Source organism: Anomaloglossus baeobatrachus, chromosome 1 (genome assembly GCF_048569485.1).
Source record: "Anomaloglossus baeobatrachus isolate aAnoBae1 chromosome 1, aAnoBae1.hap1, whole genome shotgun sequence".
In the NCBI taxonomy this organism is placed as follows: Eukaryota; Metazoa; Chordata; class Amphibia; order Anura; family Aromobatidae; genus Anomaloglossus; species Anomaloglossus baeobatrachus.
Genome location: NC_134353.1, coordinates 889,577,613 through 889,598,515, shown reverse-complemented (window position 1 = coordinate 889,598,515; position 20,903 = coordinate 889,577,613). Strand labels below are relative to the sequence as shown.

The 20,903-nt window shown below is 42.2% G+C and overlaps 1 protein-coding gene across 1 annotated transcript in view; it reads left to right on the top strand.

The window, feature by feature from the left end:
* PARP8 (poly(ADP-ribose) polymerase family member 8) overlaps positions 1 to 18,307 on the top strand; it is a 411,775-nt gene extending 393,468 nt beyond the window's left edge. Inside the window, exons 24-26 of the mRNA XM_075326712.1 lie at positions 407 to 476; positions 1,654 to 1,738; positions 17,878 to 18,307. Of these exons, the coding sequence (XP_075182827.1) occupies positions 407 to 476; positions 1,654 to 1,738; positions 17,878 to 17,980 (258 nt within the window). The 3' untranslated portion in view covers positions 17,981 to 18,307. The remainder of the gene's footprint in view (positions 1 to 406; positions 477 to 1,653; positions 1,739 to 17,877) is intronic.
* Positions 18,308 to 20,903: the final 2,596 nt, after the last annotated feature.

The window sequence follows — 20,903 nt, the reverse complement described above, 5'->3', positions numbered from 1 at the left end:
CAAATTTATGTATTAGATAGCCAAGATGATTGTCTATAAAATGATAATAATTTCACTTTCAAAGCTGTAGTGGATGGTGAGATATGGAGCCTGAAATTCAAAGGTTCAAAACATTGTTACCCTTTTGCTCATTAGTGTATGTGCCTGCTTTGTTTCCTCTGTTCTGGGTTTCATATGTATTCCATTTTAAGAGTATACTCAAATCTTAAAAAAAAATTACTATACAGAAAAAGAATATGCCATAAATACCTTATAAATGGGATGCCACTTACAAAGGACTCAGGAGAATACACCTTCTCCTGGCAGGATGTGCATCGGATGATTATAATGCTTTGAATTATTCTTGCTGTATACTGTAATAATAAAATATTTTTTGTTTTATTAATATTTATTTCCTGCATTTTAGTCACAGAAAAAAGGACAACAATCCCAATTTTTGCAAAGCCGTAACTTGAAATGTATAGCCTTATGCGAAGGTAAGAAATTTACATAGCTTGAAATTTGTTTTATCTTTACTTTTTATTTCCATTTTTAGAAAAAGTATCTAGGATTTGTAATAGTTGAACGAGTTATTACAATCTATGATAGCATCTTAGCAATAAATTTCAATCGTCTACAATGTGCCACAAGACCCGACTTGGCCATGACTAACACTCACATTTGTCAGACTAAAGCCAGCTTTACATGTTACGATTCTGCACACGATATCGTATGCGATCGTAACCGCCCCCATCGTATGTGTGGCACGTTCAATTTTGTTGAATGTGCCGCACTAACGATTAACCCCCGTCACACGTACTTACCCGTTCATACGATTTCGATGTGGGCGGCGAACGTCCACTTCCTGGAGTGGGAGGGACGTTTGGCGTCACATCGACGTCATGCGGCAGCCGGCCAATAGAAGCGGAGGGGCGGAGATGAGCAGGACGTAAACATCCCACCCACCTCCTTCCTTCCGCATTGCTGGCCGGGAGCCGCAGGACGCAGGTAAGATCTGTTCATCGTTCCCGGGGTGTCACACACTGCGATGTGTGCTACCCCGGGTACGATGAACAATCTGACGCTCAATCCATGAGGAATGAACGACGTGCATGCGATGAACGTTTTACCATTCATTCGCAATCGCACGTAGCTGTTACACACTACAATGTACCTTACGATGCCGGATGTGCGTCACTTACGACATGACCCCGCCGACACATCGTAAGATATATTGTAGTGTGTAAAGCGGGCTTAAGAAACCACATTCAGGGCTCTTTCACACTTCTGTGTTTTCTCCATTACTAGATATGACTGAATTATTATTATTTATCATGCTTTGCTTATATAGCACCATCATATTACACAAAACTTTACAAACATCATCATCAGTATGTCTTTGGAGTGTGGGAGTAAACCGGAGAACCCGGAGGAAACCCACGCAAACCACGGGGAGAACATACAAACTCCTTGCACATGTTGACCTTGGTGAGAATCCAGGTCCTCATTTCTGCAAGGCTGCAGTGCTTATAAGTACAGAAAAATCTGTGTGTTTTTCCCACTTTTTATAACTTTTTAGGCTTTTTTGACCCTGTAGACAAGTTATGTGGTACGATAAAACTCCTTATCCTTGTGTCATATCCACCATCCAATATGTATTGTGCTTTATTTCAGTGATTACTTCACCAGAATTGCACAAACATGGGGAGATCTGGGTTGTTCCCACTACGGATCATGTCTGTACAAGGTTCTTTTTTGTGTAAGTATCACAAATTTACTTTTTGATTACTTTTGGTCATATTTTGTACCTACCTTATGTCTTTCAGGCATCATACAATACCTCACTGCACACATTGGAGCTATATAAACATTTACACTGGATATTTTTACATCTTGTCGTATCAATACTATCTAAAGCAGAGCTCCCCAATTTATGGCTTGGGAGCCACATGTGGCTCTTGGGTCAGTGATGTGTGTCTCACACGCTCTCTGCCAGCTTGTTGCATTAGCACCAGGGCTATCAAACAGCAGGTCTCCAGATCTTGAAATATGTGAGTAGCCTCATATAGATGAGCAAATCTAGATGTCCATACAGTGGCATGTAAAAGTTTGGGCACCCCTGGTCAAAATTACTGTTATTATGAACAGTTAAGCAAGTTGAAGATGAAATGATCTCTAAAAGGCATAAAGTTTAAGATGACACATTTCCTTTGTATTTTAGGCAAAAAATATATTTTCATTTTTTACATTTACAAATTAACAAAAAAGAAAAATGGGCCAATGCAAACGTTTTGGCACCATACGTGGTTGGTACCTAGTAGACCTCCTTTAGCAAGCATCACAGCTTGTAAATGCTTTTTTCAGCCAGCTTCTTTCAATTTTTGTTTGATGGATTTTCATCCATTCTTCCTTGTAAAAGCCTTCCAGTTCTGTGAGATTCTTTTGACGTCTTGCATGCACTGCTCTTTTGAGGTCTAGCCACAGATTTTCAATGATATTCAGATCAGGGGACTGTGAGGGCCATTGTAAAACCTTCAGCTTGTGCCTTTTGAGGTTGTCTATTGAGGATTTTATGTGTTTAGGATCATTCATTTGTACAATCCATCTCCCTTTCAACTGAGAAAGGTTTGGCACCACTAGTCTAAAGGATAGACTGCACAGCATTATAATGCACCAGATTTATCATAGGGGTTCATGCTATTTGATAAATTTGACACTTTTTTAAAGAATCTAATCTATGTTTTCACCACTTCTTATTTAGCTCACTTTGTGCCAAAAATGTGGGCCACACTATAAAGGCAACATTTTGCACATGATGTCATGTGTTAGATCACACCTATTTTCTTCAAATCCACATCCTGTTCAAAGGCCACAACCCTTCTTGAGCACAGAAAGAGTTTATTGCACACATATACGTAGTAGGTATACTACAAGCCTTGAAAGGCAGTTTATTTTGTCAAAATATAATACCATTCTGGTGCATTTCTAATTCTCCCCAATGTACCATATTTTTGGTTTTATTGGACGCACCACATTATAAGACGCACCCCAAATTTAGAGAAAAAAATGGGGTCTGTTTTGCCGCAGCAATGGTGGAGCGGGGTCACAGGAGGTAAGGGTGGTGCTGGACTAGGACGATGCTGTGGTGGGGCTGTGTTGGCAGCAGTGGGAGCTATGCTGGCAGCGGTGGGGGCTGTGCTGGCTGTGTGGAGCAGGGCAGTGCAGTGGGTGTCCCAGATGCTTTGTCGGCGGTGCAGACTTTAAAAAAAATAGCGCCCGGAGTCATGACAGGTTCTTTTTAAAGTGGATGTAGTCCGCAAAAGAAATTCCATATAAATAACTTAAAAACCTGCACCACATTTCAATTTACACACAGAAATTGTCCGCAGTGTTGATCCGCAAGCGTACTGCATAGTACTGGGGATCCAAAAAGTTATTTTTTCCAATGAATAGGAGTGCGGTTGTATGTCTGAGCTGATTCTCCCCAAAGTTTTCTTTATTATGTTTCAATATATATAAAAAGCTATTGTGTAAAAATTTAAGGACAAGATCTACAGTCAAGGCCAAAAGTTTTGAGAATGCTACAAATATTAATTTTTACAAAGTCTACTGCTTAAGTTTTTCTAATGGTAATTTGCATATACTCCAGAATGTCATAAAGAGTGATCAGCTTAACAGCAATTACTTGCAAAGTCAATAATGGCTAAGAAAATGAACTTTAACCCCCAAAACACATTTCAACATCATTGCATTCCTGCCTTAAAAGGAGCAGCTAACATTGTTTTAGTGATTGTTCCATTAACACAGGTGTGGGTGTTGATGAGGACAGGGCTGGCGATCAATCAGTCATGATTAAGTAAGAATGACACCACTGGACACTTTAAAAGGAGGCTGGAGCTTGGTATCATTGTTTCTCTTCGGTTAACCATGGTTATCTCTAAAGAAACACGTGCAGCCATCATTGCTCTGCACAAAAATGGCCTAACAGGGAAGAGTATCGCAGCTACAAAGATTGCACCTCAGTCAACAATCTATCGCATCATCAAGAACTTCAAGGAGAGAGCTTCCACTGTTGCCAAAAAGGCTCCAGGGCACCCAAGAAGGACCAGCAAACGCCAGGACCGTATCTTAAAACTGTTTCAGCTGCGTGATCGGATTACCAGCAGTGCCGAGCTAGCTCAGCAATGGCAGCAGGCTGGTGTGAGTTCTTCTGCACGCACTGTGAGGCGGAGACTGCTTGAGCAAGGCCTGGTTTCAAGGAGGGCAGCAAAGAAGCCACTTCTCTCCAGAAAAAACATCAGGGACCGACTGATATTCTGCAAAAGGTACAGGGAGTGGACTGCTGAGGACTGGGGTAAAGTCATTTTCTCAGATGAATCCCCTTTTCGATTGTTTGGGACATCTGGAAAACAGCTTATTAGGAGAAGAAGAGGTGAGCGCTACCACCAGTCTTGTCTCATGCCAACTGTTAAGCATCCTGAAACGATTCATGTGTGGGGTTGCTTCTCAGCCAAGGGAATTGGCTCACTCACAGTCTTGCCTAAAAACACAGCCATGAATAAAGAATTGTACCAGAATGTCCTCCAAGAGCAACTTCTCCCAACTATCCAAGAGCAGTTTGGCGTCCAACAGTGCCTTTTCCAGCATGATGGAGCACCTTGCCATAAAGCAAAGGTGATCACTAAATGGCTCATGGAACAAAACATAGAGATTTTGGGTCCACGGCCTGGAAACTCCCCAGATCTTAATCCCATTGAGAACTTGTGGGCAATCATCAAGAGACGGGTGGACGAACAAAAACCAACAAATTCTGGCAAAATGCAAGCATTGCTTATGCAAGAATGGACAGCTATCAGTCAGGATTTGATCCAGAAGTTGATTGAGAGCATGCCAGGGAGAATTGCAGAGGTCCTGAAGAAGAAGGGTCAACACTGCAAATATTGACTTGCTGCATTAACTCATTCTAACTGTCAATATAACCTTTTGGTACTCATAATATGATTGCAATTATATTTCTGTATGTGATGTAAACATCAGACAAACACAATTAAAAACCAGAGGGCAACAGATCATGTGAAAATATAATTTTGGTGTCATTCTCAAAACTTTTGGCCATGACTGTACAGCGTGACATTAAATGTAGTTAGGTGTGAGTATCAGTAATGAAGACATAACCATGAGCCTCCAAGAGCATCAGTAAATCATCCCCCTGCACAGAGCTGTATGTCTACACATGGAGAAGATTTATTAATATTAAAGACTGAAGTCCGGAGCTGTGTGCTGTTCATTTCATTATAAACCTGTCTTACGCTAAGAATGATGTGTTATTTTCCCAATCTACCAAAACAAGCATTCATTGCTTCAGTGATTATTTTTCCTACATCTTGGGGGACGGTAATTCTGTTGTAACCTTTGGAGGTCTGATAGGAGATCAAGTGAAAAGCACAAGGAGATTATATCTCAGCTACACATAATTCACAGTTTACTTACTATTATCGAAAAAATAATCCCTGTCCAAGCAGTCATAGATGTGAGTTAGGGGTACTTTGCACGCTGCGACATCGCTAGTCGATTGTAGCGATGCCGAGCATGATAGTCCCTGCCCCCGTCGCAGATGCGATATCTTGTGATAGCTGCCGTAGCGAACATTATCGCTACGGCAGCTTTACACGCACTTACCTGCCCTGCGACGTCGCTCTGGCCAGCGACCCGCCTCCTTCCTAAGGGGGGCGGGTCGTGCGGTGTCACAACGACGTCACACGGCAGGTGGCCAATAGAAGCGGAGGGGCAGAGATGAGCGGGACGTAAACATCCCGCCCACCTCCTTCCTTCCTCATTGCAGGCGGGACGCAGGTAAGGAGAAGTTCCTCGCTCCTGAGGCTTCATACACAGCGATGTGTGCTGCCGCAGGAACAAGGAACAACATCGTACCTGTCGCTGCAGCGAAATTATGTAAATGACCAACACTACACAGATCACCGATTTTCGACGCTTTTGCGATCGTTTATCGGTGCATCTAGGCTTTACACGTTGCAACGTCGTTACCGGCGCCGGATGTGCATCACTTTCGATTTGACCCCGACGAGATCGCAGTAGCGATGTCGCAACGTGCAAAGTACCCCTTAGATTTGGTTTGATGTAGACAGGTATGATCTGCATATCCTGAGTATTTTCTTCACTCAGTGCTCATTTTCTCTTTCCCGAGCGGTACGGTACATCAGATATACAGTTGAAACCAGAAGTTTTCATCCACTATCTAAAAAGACACATCTGCATTTTTTTCTCACTATCCGACATGAAATCAGAATAAACCTTTCCCGTTTTAGGTCAATTAGGAACCAAAATTATTTATATTTGCCAAATGCCAGAATAATGAGAGAGAGAGAATGTTTTGAGGCATTTTTATTACTTTCTGCAAAGTTAAAAGTTTACATACACTAAAGGGTGCTTTACATGCTGCAACATCGCTAGCGATAGCTAGCGATGTCGATCGCGATAGCACCCACCCCCGTCGTTCGTGCGACATTTGGTGCTCACTGCCGTAGCGAACATTATCGCTATGGCAGCGTCACACGAACATACCTTGTCAGCGACATCGCTGTGACCGCTGAACAATCCCTCCTTCAAAGGGGAGGTGCGTTTGGCATCATAGCGACGTCACTGCAGCGTCACTAAGCGGCCGGCCAATAGAAGCGGAGGGGTGGAGATGAGCGGGACGTAACATCCCGCCCACCTCCTTCCTTCCGCATTGCCGGTGGACGCAGGTAAGAAGATGTTCGTCGTTCCTGCGGTGTCACACATAGCGATGTGTGATGCCGCAGGAACAAGGAACAACATCGTACCTGTGGCAGCAGCGATGTTAAGGAAAGGAGCGACGTGTCAACGATCACCGTTTTTTAACGATTTTGCGATCGTTGATCGTCGCTCCTTGGTGTCACACGCTGCGATGTTGCTACCAGCGCCGAATGTGCGTCACTAACGACGTGACCCCGACAATATATCGGTAGCGATGTCGCAGTGTGTAAAGCACCCTTTAGAGTACTATGCCTTTAAACAATTTAGGACAGCCTAAATTGACATGACATGAACTCATGTCTTTGGAAGCTTCTGATAGGTTTATTGGCAACATCTGAGTTAACTAGACAAATACCTGTGGATGTATTTTAATGCACACCTGAAACACACTGCTTCTTTGTGTAGCATCATGGGAAAGTCAAAATAAATCAGCCAATATTTCAGGGAGAGAATTGTGGACTTGCACAAGTCTGGTTCATCCTTGGGTGCAATTTCCAGATACCTGAAGGTGCTTCGTTCATCTGTACAAACAATTATACGCAAGTTAAACAAGATGGGAATGTCCAGCCATCATTCCACTCAGGAAGGAGATGGGTTCTGTGTATCAGAAATTAACATGCTTTGGTCAGATATGTACATATCAACTCCAGAACAAAAGCAAAATACTTTGTAAAGATGCTGGCGGAAGCTGGTAAGATTGTGTCATTATCCAGAGTGAAACAAGTATTCTATCAACATGGGTTGAAAGGCCACTCTGCCAGGAAGAAGCCATTACTCCAAAAGAAACATAAAAAGCCAGATTAATGTTTGAAAATGCACACAGGAACAAAGACCTTAATTTTTAGAGACATGTTTTGTGGTCTGACAAAACTAAAATTGAACTGTTTGGCCATAATGACCATCGTTACATTTGGAGGAAAAAGGGAGAAGCTTTGAAGCCTAAGAATAATATCACAACTGTAAAACACCCGGGTTGGCAGCATCATGTTGTGGGGTTGTTTTGCTGCAGGAGGGACTGGTGCACTTCACAAAATAGATGGCATCATGAGGAAAGAAAATTATGTAGCAATACTGAAGCAACATCTCAATGCATCAGCCAGGAACTTAAAGCTTAAGCGAAAATGGGTCTTTAAATAGACAATAATCTGAAGCATACTGCCAACTGGTTACAAAGTGGCTTAAGGATAACAAAGTCAATGTTTTGGAGTGGCCATCATAAAACCCTGATCTTAATCCTATTGAAAATTTATGGGCAAAGCTGAAAAGGCCGATGCGAGCAAGGAGACCTATACACATGGCTCAGTTACTCCAGTTATGTCAGGAGGAATGGGCTCAAATTCCTATCAATTATTGTGAGAAACTTGTGGAAAAATATCCAAAATATTTGACCCAAGCCATACAGTTTAAGGGCAATGCTACCAAATACTAATGAAATGTATTTAAACTTTTCACTTTGCAGAAAATAATAAAAATGTCTTAAAACATTCTTTAAAAGAACTGAGAGTCCTCAGTGATTGATACCTTTTAATGAATAACTGAAAAGATGGTAATAATATCAAGCTTTCACCAAAGTCATACAGTTTAAGGGCAATGGTAGCAAATACTAATGAAATGTATATAAACTTTTCACCTTGGAGAAAATAATACAAAATGCCTTAAAACATTTTCTCTCTCTCATAATTCTGGCATTTGGTAAATATAAATAACTAGCTGTAGTACCCTTCGTTGCCTGGGATAGTAATGTCTCTCTGTCTCTCTCCCAGTCTCTGTCTGTCTCTGATGTCTGTCTCTCTGTCTCTGTATCAGTCTCTCTGTCTGTCTCTATCTCTGTGTTTGTCTCTCTCTATTTCTGTGTCTGTCTGTCTCTCTGTCTGTCAGTCTCTTTCCCCATCTGTCTTGTTCCCCGTCTGTCTCGTTCCCCGTTTGTCTTGTTCCCCGTCTGTCTCGTTCCCCGTCTGTCTCTGTATCTTTCCCTGTCTCTTTGCTTGTCTGTCTCTTTCCCTGTCTCTTTACTTGTCTCTGTCTGTCTCTCTCTGTCTGTCTCTTTCCCTGTCTGCCTGTCTCTTTCCCTGTCTGTCTGCCTCTGTCTGTGTCTTTCTGTCTCTCTCTATCCGTCTCCCCACTGACATCTTATTACTTCACACATAAGCTTCTTATACTAACAGTGTATTTTGTTCCTATAGCAACCAATCACAGCTGCTATTAATAACCCAATAGCTTGCAGCTCCAATGACTTTAATGGAGACAGTTTTTTTGGAGAGTAACTGTAAAGTGCGGGGTAAAATGTTCCCGTCAAAACCTAGTCTACGACACTCCCTGGGTCACATGAGGCTTTTGTGCAAAATTTCGTGATTGTAAATGCGATAGTGCGGATTCCTTTAATGGACATACACACACACACACACACACACACACACACACACTCAGCTTTATATATTAGATTTTGGTTCCTAATTGACCTAAAACAGGAAAGCATTATTCTGATTTCATGTCAGATAGTGAGGAAAAACCTGCAGATGTGTCCTTATAGAAAGTGTATGTAAACTTCTGGTTTCAACTGTATTACTATTCTGTTTTATGGAAACATTTAGACTGCAGCAGCATCCCTCTCTTCTCCCCATTTGCATTTCTTTTATTTATGGATTACTTTATACTCATTTTTGAGACTGAGAAAGTTACTGACTGTTTACAGACTGACTCTGCGTGCGGTATAGGATTATTATAGGCTGATGGCAGGAAAGAGAACGAGACTTTACCAATTAACATAATGAACTGTAAAGTTTTAAATGTACAACTAATCTATGCAAAATACAATTGCAGTGATAGTTATAATTTAAAGGGGGTGTTACACACAGCGATATCGCTGGTGAAAGCACCTGCCCCCATCGTTTTTGTGTCACGGGCAAATTGCTGCCCGTGGTGCACAAATCGTTAGGAGCCGTCACACGGGACTTACCTGCCTAGCGACATCGCTGTTGCCGGCGAACCGCCTACTTTCTAAGGGGGCGGTTCGTGTGGCGTCACAGCAACATCACTAAGCGGCCGCCCAATAGAAGCGGAGGGGCGGAGATGAGCGGGACATAACATCCTGCCCACCTCCTTCTTCTGCATTGCCGGCGGCCACAGGTAAGCTGTAGTTCGTCGTTCCCGGGGTGTCACCTCGGGAACGATGAACAACCTGTGTCCTCCACAATCTACATTTTTTTAAAAAGGAATGAAGTGTCAACGATGGACGATAAGGTGAGTATTTTCCATTGTTAACGGTCGTTCCTTGCTGTCACACGCAATGACGTCGCTTACGATACCGGATGTGCGTCATGGAATCCGTGACCCCGGCGATATATCTTAAGATACATCACTGCGTGTAAAGCCGGCTTAAGTGGTGGTATTCCTTATGTTGTTAATACATTTTTTGATAATTTTACAAGGAGCTCCTGTTAGAAAACGTATGTATTTCTCTGCATGCCTTCAGTCATGATCATGTGAGCATATAGTAACTGACAGTCACCTCAATAATAACTCTCTCATCATGACAAGTCCCATGAATTTTCTGGCAGAATCTAATGAAAGGGAGTCTGACAGCGGACACATGCTGCCCGATCCACAGACTCAGACACTGTCTGTATGATTACCTCAAGTAGACGTAGCACTCCTCATTTTTCCAGGCCAAGAGTTTAACTAAATTGTTAAGTTCCTCAATCAGTATACAGTTATGACTGACAGTATTGGCACCCTTGAAATTGTTCCAGAAATTGAAGTATTTCTCACAGGAAATTTTTGCGGATATACCTTTTGTTATACACACGTTTATTTCCTTTTTGTGTATTGGAACAACAAAAAAAAACATAGAAAAAAATGCCAATTTGTACATAATTTAACACAAAACTCCAAAAATGGGCCGGACAAACTTATTGGCACCCTCAGCTTAATATTGGTTGCACAAGCTTTAGAGTAAATAACTGCAATCAATTACTTCCTATAATCATCTACTAGCTTCTTACATCTCTCACCTGGAATTTTGGGCTCTTCTTTTATAACATGATCCAGGTCTTTCATATATGAAGGCATCTTCTCCTAACAGCAATTTTAACATCTCTCCAAATGTTGTCAATAGAATTTAGATCCGGACTCATCACTGCCACTTCAGAATTCTCCAGCACTTTGTGTCCATCCATTTCTGGGGTCTTCTTGAAGTATGTTTGGGTCATTGTCCTGCTGGAAAACCCATGACCTAGGACTCAAACCCAGCTTTCTGACACTAGCAATACATTGTGACCCACCATCTTTGGTAATCTGCAGACTTCATTATGTTCTGCACACAGTCAATGTACCCAGTGTTAGAGGCAGCAAAACAACCCCAAAGCATCTTTGAACCTCCACCATATTTGACTGTGGGAACTGTGTTCATTTCTTTGTAGGGCTCATTCCATTTTTGGTGAACAGTAGAATTATGTACTTTACCAAAAAACTCTATTTTGGTCTCATCTATCCACAAGTGTCATGCCAGGGAGAAGAGGAACCCCGGCAAACAAAGCAACACAATGTGTACACGAGGGAAAGAATACAACAGATGACCATGGTGCTAGGGATTGATCATCAGAGAATCCTCTTAACATTCACCTGAAGATGATCCATGCACTTCATAACGTCCCTAGATGGGCCCTTCCCCCTGTGCACCATCACTTGCCAAGGCTCTCGCTGACATTGAATTCACCCTGACTAGTGTGAAAGCCAGCAAAACGCTAATTTCGCCACTACAATAAAACAACACGAGGAAGGTAAGACAAACAGGGAAAAGAGAAAATAAATAGTTATTGTCAGCTACTCAAGCAGGAAACTTCTCATCTGCAACAGAAACAACACCTGAGCCTCTCCAGAGCCAAGTGGTCAGTTATAGAATGACCTAATGCTGGCATAGGAGAGAGAGAGGAGTGAGTTTATATAGGGGAATGGCCTGTATGCAGCTGAAATTAACAACTAAAAGTCAATCTCAGGATAGAAAAAAGACCTTAACCCCTTCAACACCAAATTAAATAATATTAAATATTAATTATAATAGGATAATTGATGAGTGTATTTTAAAACGGATCTGCAATCAATCAAACGCTGAGACCTTCTGATCCCCGTTTCACCCGAGGTCTCAGCAGGGAACAACACACTCGTGACAAGACACTTTCTCAGAAGGATTTTGACTTACTCACATACATTTTGGCAAACTTTTTTTATGTCTATAAGCAGTGATGTCTTCCTGGATCTCTTGTCACAGCATGTAACATCATTCACATATCAGCGGATAGTTTGCTCTACTTCGCTCTTAATCACCGTGAGTCTACAGGACAGCTTGAATTTCTTTGTATCTTGATTGGGGCTGCTTATCCACCATCCAGACTATCCTGCATTGCAACCTTTCATCAATGTTTCTCTGCCATCCATGTCCAGGGAAATTAGCTACAGTGCCATGGGTTGTTAACGCCTTGATTTTGTTGCGCACCGTGGAATAAAGAACATTAAGATCTCTGGAGATGGACTTGTAACCTTGAGCTTGTTGATATTTTTCAACAAATCATTCTTACTTCCTTAGACAGTTCTCTTCTCTTTCTGTTTTCCATTAGTATTGCACACACAGACACACAATGCAAAGATCGAGTCAACTTCTCCCCTTTTTTCTGGCTTTAGGTATGATTTTCATATTACCCACACCTGATACTCACCACAGGTGAGTTTGAGCAAGTATCGCATGCTTGAAACAAAGTTATTTATACACAATTTTGGAAAATGACTAACAATTTTGTCACAACTATTTTTGGGGATTTTGTGTGAAATTCTGTCTAATTTGCCCTTTTTTCAGGGTTTTTTTGTTGTTCTTCCGATACACACAAAAAATAAACATATGTATAACAAAACATGTGCAATTGCAATAATTATAAGTTCTTCATTTTCTGGAACAATTTCAAGGGTTCCAACACTTTTGGCCATGACTGTGTATAAAAATGATCATCATCCACCATATCCAGCATGGCTGCACCCGTGCACTGAAGGACTTCAACTACTCTCAATCACCTGTCGGAAACTGCGTCACACTCTGCCCCACATGTGGTAGCAGCTGCCTAGAGGAGGATGCCACATTGCAGCAACTGTGTAGTGCCATAGATACAGTGGAATCATCCTGCATCTACCTTTGCGCACTCATCGATGCTACAACCAGTACTTGTTTAACTATCCAGCTGCCAGGAGTGTCACATGACATACAACACTGGCGCACTCACCAATATATTAGCATAACTATTCCTCTGCCAGGACAGTCACACAACACCCAACATTGATGCTCTTACCGATTCTGTAGCCAGCACTTGTTCAACCATTCAGCTGCCAAGACTGTTATATAACACTGGTAACACTGTCACGTTGTTACTTCGAGATAGTGAGGGACAGGGGGCTCCTATGCTGTCTATTACACTAGGGGACCCTAGACTATTCCTCACCTCTAGCTTACTTCTAATGATGGAGACGCTGGAGTCCCGTGTCTTTCTATACTCCTGAGAAATGCTACTCAAATCACCCCTAGGGAGGGACAGGGCAGAAGTGAGATGGTAAACATATAAGGACAGACCAGAGAAAACTAAATCTCTGATACACTGCATACACAGGAATAGTCAAAGAGAGACTTAGGAGAAAAACAAGACCAGGAGGGTAGCAACAAAAAGGCAACATGGGTTAACTCAACAACCGGATACATAAACAGGTATCACACTAAATAGTCTGGATCATCACTCCTCCCCAGACAAACTAAGATAAACTATAGCTGGCATAGGTAGAAGGATCCAGCCAGAGTATATAGGAGGGGAGCAGATGTGCACTCAGCATGTCAATGCCCGAGTCTGCATGCATAGATCACAGACACTACTGTAGAGGAGTTATCAGGCGGACTGTCAGAATCTGTAATCTGAACAGAACCCGACACAGCCATGACAGTAGGCGAAGTTTGTGATAATCTCCGTGTGGCATAAACAATCACTATTACTACCTGTTTACATTTATAGCTATTATTTGCTATAGTATCTCATTGTTAGCAAATATTGACCAATAGCTCCACTAGTTGGACAAGGTTAGCTCGGTAATCTCCTTTATTTTCAACTACCATGATTAAACCATCAATAATAAAATAATGAGGTGAATAATAAGGAGAATTTCTAGAAAAGGAAGGGAAATAACGCTTACAGCATTGACATGATTAAGGAAAGAGTATGAAATATTATAGTCAACAATATTCATATATAGCCAGGAGCGTACGTTGAAATTATGGGATCCCATAACAGAAATTCTAATTGAGCCTCCCCCCCAAAAAAAAAATAAATAATAATATTCAGTGGGGCCACAGCCTTGCAGCCCTTACAAAGTACTGCTCCTCCTATTGAAGCCCTTAGATTCCCTTTTCATTTCACCCATTAAGTATGATGCCAACAAAAGTGCCCCACAAACACTGTATTATACCCCCACAGTTAAGTCTTCCACTGTACCCTCCACACGCACAGTGTGATGACCCTACTGTACCCCCTCAGCTACCCCGGCAAAGTATGGTGACCCCAAAACAGTATGATCCACTATGACCCCCACACAGCCCTCCATACAGTATAATGGCACCCACACCTTTTCACTCTGTATTATGGTCTTGCTAGCCCTCCAAGCAGTATAATGGCCTCCGTACAGTATGATGGACCCCACACAAAACTTCATATTGTATAATTGCTTGCTTACAGTATACTAACTAGCCCTCCATAAAATATAATGCACTCCCATAGCCCTCCATATGGTGTAAGGGGCCCCACATAGCCTTCCATATAGTATAATGTACACCCCATAGTCCTCCATATAGTATAATGCAACACATAGTCCTCCATATAGTATGATTCATCTCATAGTCCTCCATATAGTATGATTCATCCCATAGTCCTCCATATCTTATAATGCATACCCTATAGATCTCCATATAGTATAATACAGTCCCCATAATCCTCCATATAATATAATGTACACCCCATAGTACTACATATAGTGTAATGCACTATATTGTCCTCCATATAGTATTAAGGCCCCGTTACACGCAACGACGTATCTAACGATATATCGCCGGGGTCACGGATTCCGTGACGCACATCCAGCATCATTAACGACGTTGTTGTTTGTAACAACTCCGAGCGAGTGTTAGCGATCAAAAATACTCACCTTATCGTTGATCGTTGACACGTCGTTCATTTTCATAAAATCGTTGCTGTTGCAGGATGCTGGTTCTTCGTCGTTCCTGCGGCAGCACTCATCGCTACGTGTGACACCGCAGGAACGAGGAACAACCTCGTATCTGCGCCCGCCCACAATGAGGAAGGAAGAAGATGGGCGGGATGTTCAGTCCTCTCATCTCCGCCCCTCCACTTCTATTGGGCAGCCACTTAGTGACGCCGCTGTGACGCCGAACGAACCGCCCCCTTAGAAAGGAGGCGATTTGCCGGCAACAGCGACGTCGCTAGGCAGATAAGTCCCGTGTGACAGGTGTAAGCGATGTTGTGCGCCACGGGCAGCGATTTGCTTGTGACGCACAACTGACGGGGGCGGGTGCTTTCGCCAGCAACATCGCTGGTGCACCCTCTTTCATTTTTGGTTTCAACTGTATCCTCATCTAGGATGCGGATACAGTTGAACGTGCGATGGTGGGAGGGAGGGTCTAGTGCCGATGCTGGCAGCGGGCTCTCTGACTCACAGGTTCTATAGCGGATGCATGGTTTTCCACCATTGGCTGTATGCCACTGTATATAGCATAATAAAACCAAATTGATTGAATTAAAAAAAAATATTCAATGATCATGCGGCAGCAATGGTTATTTACAGCAAAAACATGATTAAAATAAACCAATGCCTGCAAGCACAGTATACAGCAATAATGTAATAATAATAATAACCAACTGATAGCAGTGATAATTATTTAGCAACAAAGGCAACAATAAAGTGTAGTGGCCTATATATGAAGGATTGCTCTGTCCTGAAACCTGTCCCCATATAGAACAAGTAGCAGCAGTGATTAAATGGCAGGTATGGTTTATATATAGATGATGTAAAGTTCAGCACTTACCCATAATAACGATAGCTGCCCTCTATTTTGCCTTGACGCATCTAGGTTTCTCAAGGGGGAAGCCATGTCTGCTTGACCGCTGCGGCGTTTCGGCACATGTGACTAGTTGAAAAGGCCATTCCCTAACGGCTTCTTCCCACCTGCGACCAATGACTAACATGTTTCTCCTTCTACCTGTTACTCAAGGGAGCAGGTGGGGAAAAATGGCCAGTGACCAGCCTTTTTGACTAGCCACCCATGCAGCTTGGTCCCGGTGGCTTTTAGTGACAGACATTTCCTATTTTCAGACTTTTATATATTAACACAAGTTCTGATTTCTTAGTCATGGAGGAATGGACTGGCCATGTAAAGGTATTACTGGACTTGTCTTTGAAAGATCTAAATGTGCATATAAATAGTTTGGGGGGGATGAAATCCTTTTAATGTGGTTCAGTTTATTTATATGAAGTTTGAGTACAAGATTCATAGTTTTATACTCCAGTTTTAATGATCGACATTCAAAAGTAACATGTGTTACACCTTAATGATTAAGGTGCATCTTATTCGCTGGTGTGTGCCTCTGTGCGCTTCACCAGAGATATGACGTAACATTCTTGGTGGACGGGTTTTGCCATGGATGAGCTTTGCCATGCATCGTCCTACCCCATTTCTTCCCACTTTGGCGGAATTCACCAAACTGGCATAAAAACATCAAAACACTTCACAGTGAACAACATTTTCCCAAGATTTGAAGGTGCTTTACACCAGTATTCCGGTGACAACACCTGCATGAGTTGGGCCCGATATACCTGCATATTACTAATATAGCTGCAGGTAAATTACATTTCTAAATGTGACAAGTTCCTTTTGGAGGAAGTCTGTCTGCAAAAAAGAAAAGACGCATTTACCTGTAGCCATATTGGCAATCTGTAGGTAAGTGCTGCTTAAAACATGTGCAGCAATCTAATTGGAAATGCAGCTGCAGGAAGAATATTATGTTAGATTTCGCCTTGCAGCTGCTTGCTTCCAGTCATTGGGGCAGCGCACTGTATTCACTCCCTCTGCTTCCTGCTCCTTCGCTGATCTCCTGTACACAGTGATTGTTTACATCCTTTGTGCTACCCCGATGAGTAGAAACGAGCGGCTGCAGGGAGAAAATAACTTCATTTTCCCCTCACCCATGACAGCACCACATGATTATATGGGTGCTGTCAGGGGTTCTAGAAAAACCGGCTACCGGTAAGTAACCGTGGTGTTTTCCCCTCACCCATGACAGCACCCATATAATCACGTGGTGCTGTCATGGGTTCTGGAAAAACCGGCTACCGGTAAGTAACCGTGGTGTTTTCTCCCTGCAGTCACACTCCTAATTGTTTAAAGTAACATTACCTGCAGAATATGGCTGCGGCTACACGAGCATTAACGCAAGTCAATCGCATGACACTGGGCTCCCGCTCTACTGGAATGTAAGCCGAGTGTCATTCGATTGTCATGCCACTGTAATACGATCCTGCGATCACAGCACAGCTGTGGAAGACAGGGCAGGCACTGCGGAGGAGAGGGAGGGAGTAATCTCTCCATCTCCTCCATTGTCAGCTGATGCGATTCTCGCACTGCACTCACATTACACTGGTGTAATTCGAGTGCAATGCGATGTTTCTCTCGCACCCATAGACTTGTATAGGTGCGAGAGAAAACTAAGCGGATTCCACCCGCAGCATGCTGTGATTGTTTTCTCGGTCCAATTAGAGCTGAGAAAAAAAATCGCTCATGGGAGCGACCCAATAGAGTAACATGGGTGTGGGTAGAATGCGATTTTTTTATCGCATTCCACTCGATCTGTTTTTCTCGCCGTGTATGCTCAGCCTATCAATATTGCTACAAATAAAGAGAAGAAAAAAAAGTTAAAAAGGGTATATACAGTGTTTTAAGTGACTTTCTAAGAATTAAAAGACCTTTTTTTACACTTTTATTATATATTGCTTTCTTTTTTTTCCCTTCAGCTATGAAGACGGTCAAGTGGGAGACACAAGCATCAACACACAGGAACCAAGTAGCTATAAAGAAATCCTTCGAGTTATAGGCAACCAAACGGCCACTGGTTAAATACAACATTCATGGAATGTGGGGTGTCATCAGTATCAAAGCTGGACTTTGTGCTGAAGAACATTGGGGATGTCTTTATTACGCCTCTTATTGTTATTATTATAAAAGCTCCTTTTATTTCCGCTTTTTAATGTTTGACCTGATTATACTTATTGATTCTAATGGATTATTTAGTATGAAATTAATATATTGTGGTGTCTACATGACGGCCGGGCTTATATCCTAGAGAGTCACTGGAGAAGATTTGTAATCATTACTACAAATTACTTTACTACTTTCTACTTACGACTATGGTTTTATCTTGCAATAAATGAAACCACCAAGTGTTTTATGGATTTTTTGCTGAAGATAATTGGAATATAAACTCCTTATTGTAATGTAGGCTGTGCTTATCTGGAGGTTAGACCCGAATAATCACCACTGGCATTATATATGCCATTTGCATTTTTATGTCTCTGGCTACATATGGTATGGTAATAAAAAAAAGTTTTATTTTGCCAAGACCTTTGTTAAAGCTTAGCTTCTTTTATTTTATTTTTTTTTTAAGGAAAAACAGGGCAATAGGCAGACATTTTATAAACTTAAAGTACTGAAGTACTGAATGTCCATATTTTTTACTTTTGTGTTTTTCTTTTGCTTTCTTGTATTGAATGCTGTAGTTATGGGACTGGATAGTAAATTACAGAATAAAGTCATGCACCAAGGGATCTTTTTGGTGCCTGAGGTGCCTTTCTCTTGGCCGTCTCTTAAAGATTGAGTTCTTTGCCAGGCATACCTTTCATTTACTCTCTTAATACCTTTTACATGTCTTGGTTTCCTATTGGCAATTTCAAGAGTTTAGCAAAAAGACTTGCGCTGCCAGCATCCAGTCCTCCATGGCAGCCAGACCGGGTCAGTCTTCACTTCTGCTGCCGATATTCTCCGCTCAACAGAGAATTTCCAAAGTCGACTTTTCGACTTGTTCGAGGTCTTTGTCAAGGATATCTGTGCACAGGGAGCCAGGCTATGACACTGTCCAAAAGCGTTCAGGGGGGCACTGGATGGAGGTATGGCAGCTTGAGCTGCAGGGGATCCACCATATGTATGGAGCACCGGATGTGATGGCGCTCCATACATATGGTGGATCCCCTGCAGCTCAAGCTGCCATACCCCCATCTAGTGACCCCCCCCGAATGCTTTTGGACAGTGTCATAGTCTGGCTGTCTATGCACAGATATCCTTGACAAAGACCTTGAACAGGTCGAAAAGTCGACTTTGGATATTCTCTATGGTGCCGATTCGGAATAAAATTATTCACTGTTTGCAGCATTCATGAACTCTATTTGTCTCATTTGGTGCTGAGGTTATTTTTGATGACATTGAGGACGTAGTCCTTTCCTCGAGCACAATAACTACAGTGTACTGGCTTTTCTTTGTATGATATTCTCAGCTCAGCATTCTGTTGCCCCATGAATTCATGATACTGCAGGGCCTAGAAAATACAGAACGTGCCCAGGAAGCCAGACTAAAGATGATTCACTGGCAGACAACTGGTTTAAGCTTGACCCGAAAACCGGAGCAAGCCACTGATTGGCAGTTTGAGTCTCTGCCCACATACAGCCAGACATTAGCAGATCACTTCCGGAGGAGGGTAGGAGGGCTCTTTGAAAAATTTTTTGGGGTTGAACGTTACATCAAATCATGCTGATGTTACCCTCAGTGCAATCCGTTCAAACACTGCAAGTGGCTCGCACAGGGCTGAGCACCAAGCATACCTGAGGACAGCGAGTGAAGTTCGCAAGTAAAGCATCCAAACTCTGAACCCAAACCTTGATTTTTTTAAGTTGGTGTTCGGTTCGAAAACCGGACCTCAGGTTTGCTCATCTCTAATGCTGACCATGAACGTTAAGGCTGCCTTGGGCCAACTGCTTCGGAAGACCACACTGGACAGCGGAAGAGGGCAGCACAAATCTTTTTGTTTAACTCTATTAATTTAGAATAAAACTTGGGCTATAAGGATACTTCAATATTTTCTGTATCTGTTTAAGACAACATATACAGTAGTCAGGGTGCAATCTGGTTACAAAACCTGGGCACATATCAGGTCTAAACCCAATCGGTTGGTGGATCAACATCCACCAAGAGTTAATCTTAAACCATACACAGGGAATTAGGCTGTAACCTGGGAACCAGTTACTAGTAGGGGTCCACAAATAATACAAAAGGGGACAGACCCTACTAGTAGGGGTCCACAAATAATACAAAAGGGGACAGACCCTAAATACCTTTTCTGTGCCAGCAGGGTCTGAACATGTGGCATTATAGTGAAGTTTAAAAATGGACCAATTAGTACTTTTTATTATATAGGGACTGTAGTCACGCTTATGCACATTGTGATACAGTCTATGGTAAATGAAATATATAATTTACTTGTCAACAAGCCATTTTTCAACAGATCAGGAGGTGAAAGCAGTAGCAAATATTGACTCCAACTGCAGCATTTCCACAGGGAAAATTGAGTATCACACTCTACTCAATGAAATAAAAGAGCAGTGTGTGTTAGGTGTAAATGTTCTAGGTCCTCCATCAACAGAGTAATTCTTTCCAGCTTCTCTCCACTCAAAGCAATCGGCGGAGGTCGTAAAAGGGTTTACCACAAATGACATTGCTCTTCCTCTAATAACTTAGAATGCTAAAATGAAATATTTACAAATTGTGTTTCTAAATCAGATAGCCAACCCCTTTAGTTTGCATGATTAGACCAATACAGTGCTCTAGAAATCAAGATATTTGGACAGAAAACATAGGTCGAAAGAGTTCTCCAGTCTACCATAGCATAGCTCCGCTGAAATGGGTAGACTGGTACAAGGCACAGCAGAAGGGGCATGGTCACTCCCCCTTGCCGCCCAATTAATCAAACATACTGAAGTTTTGTACTCCAGTA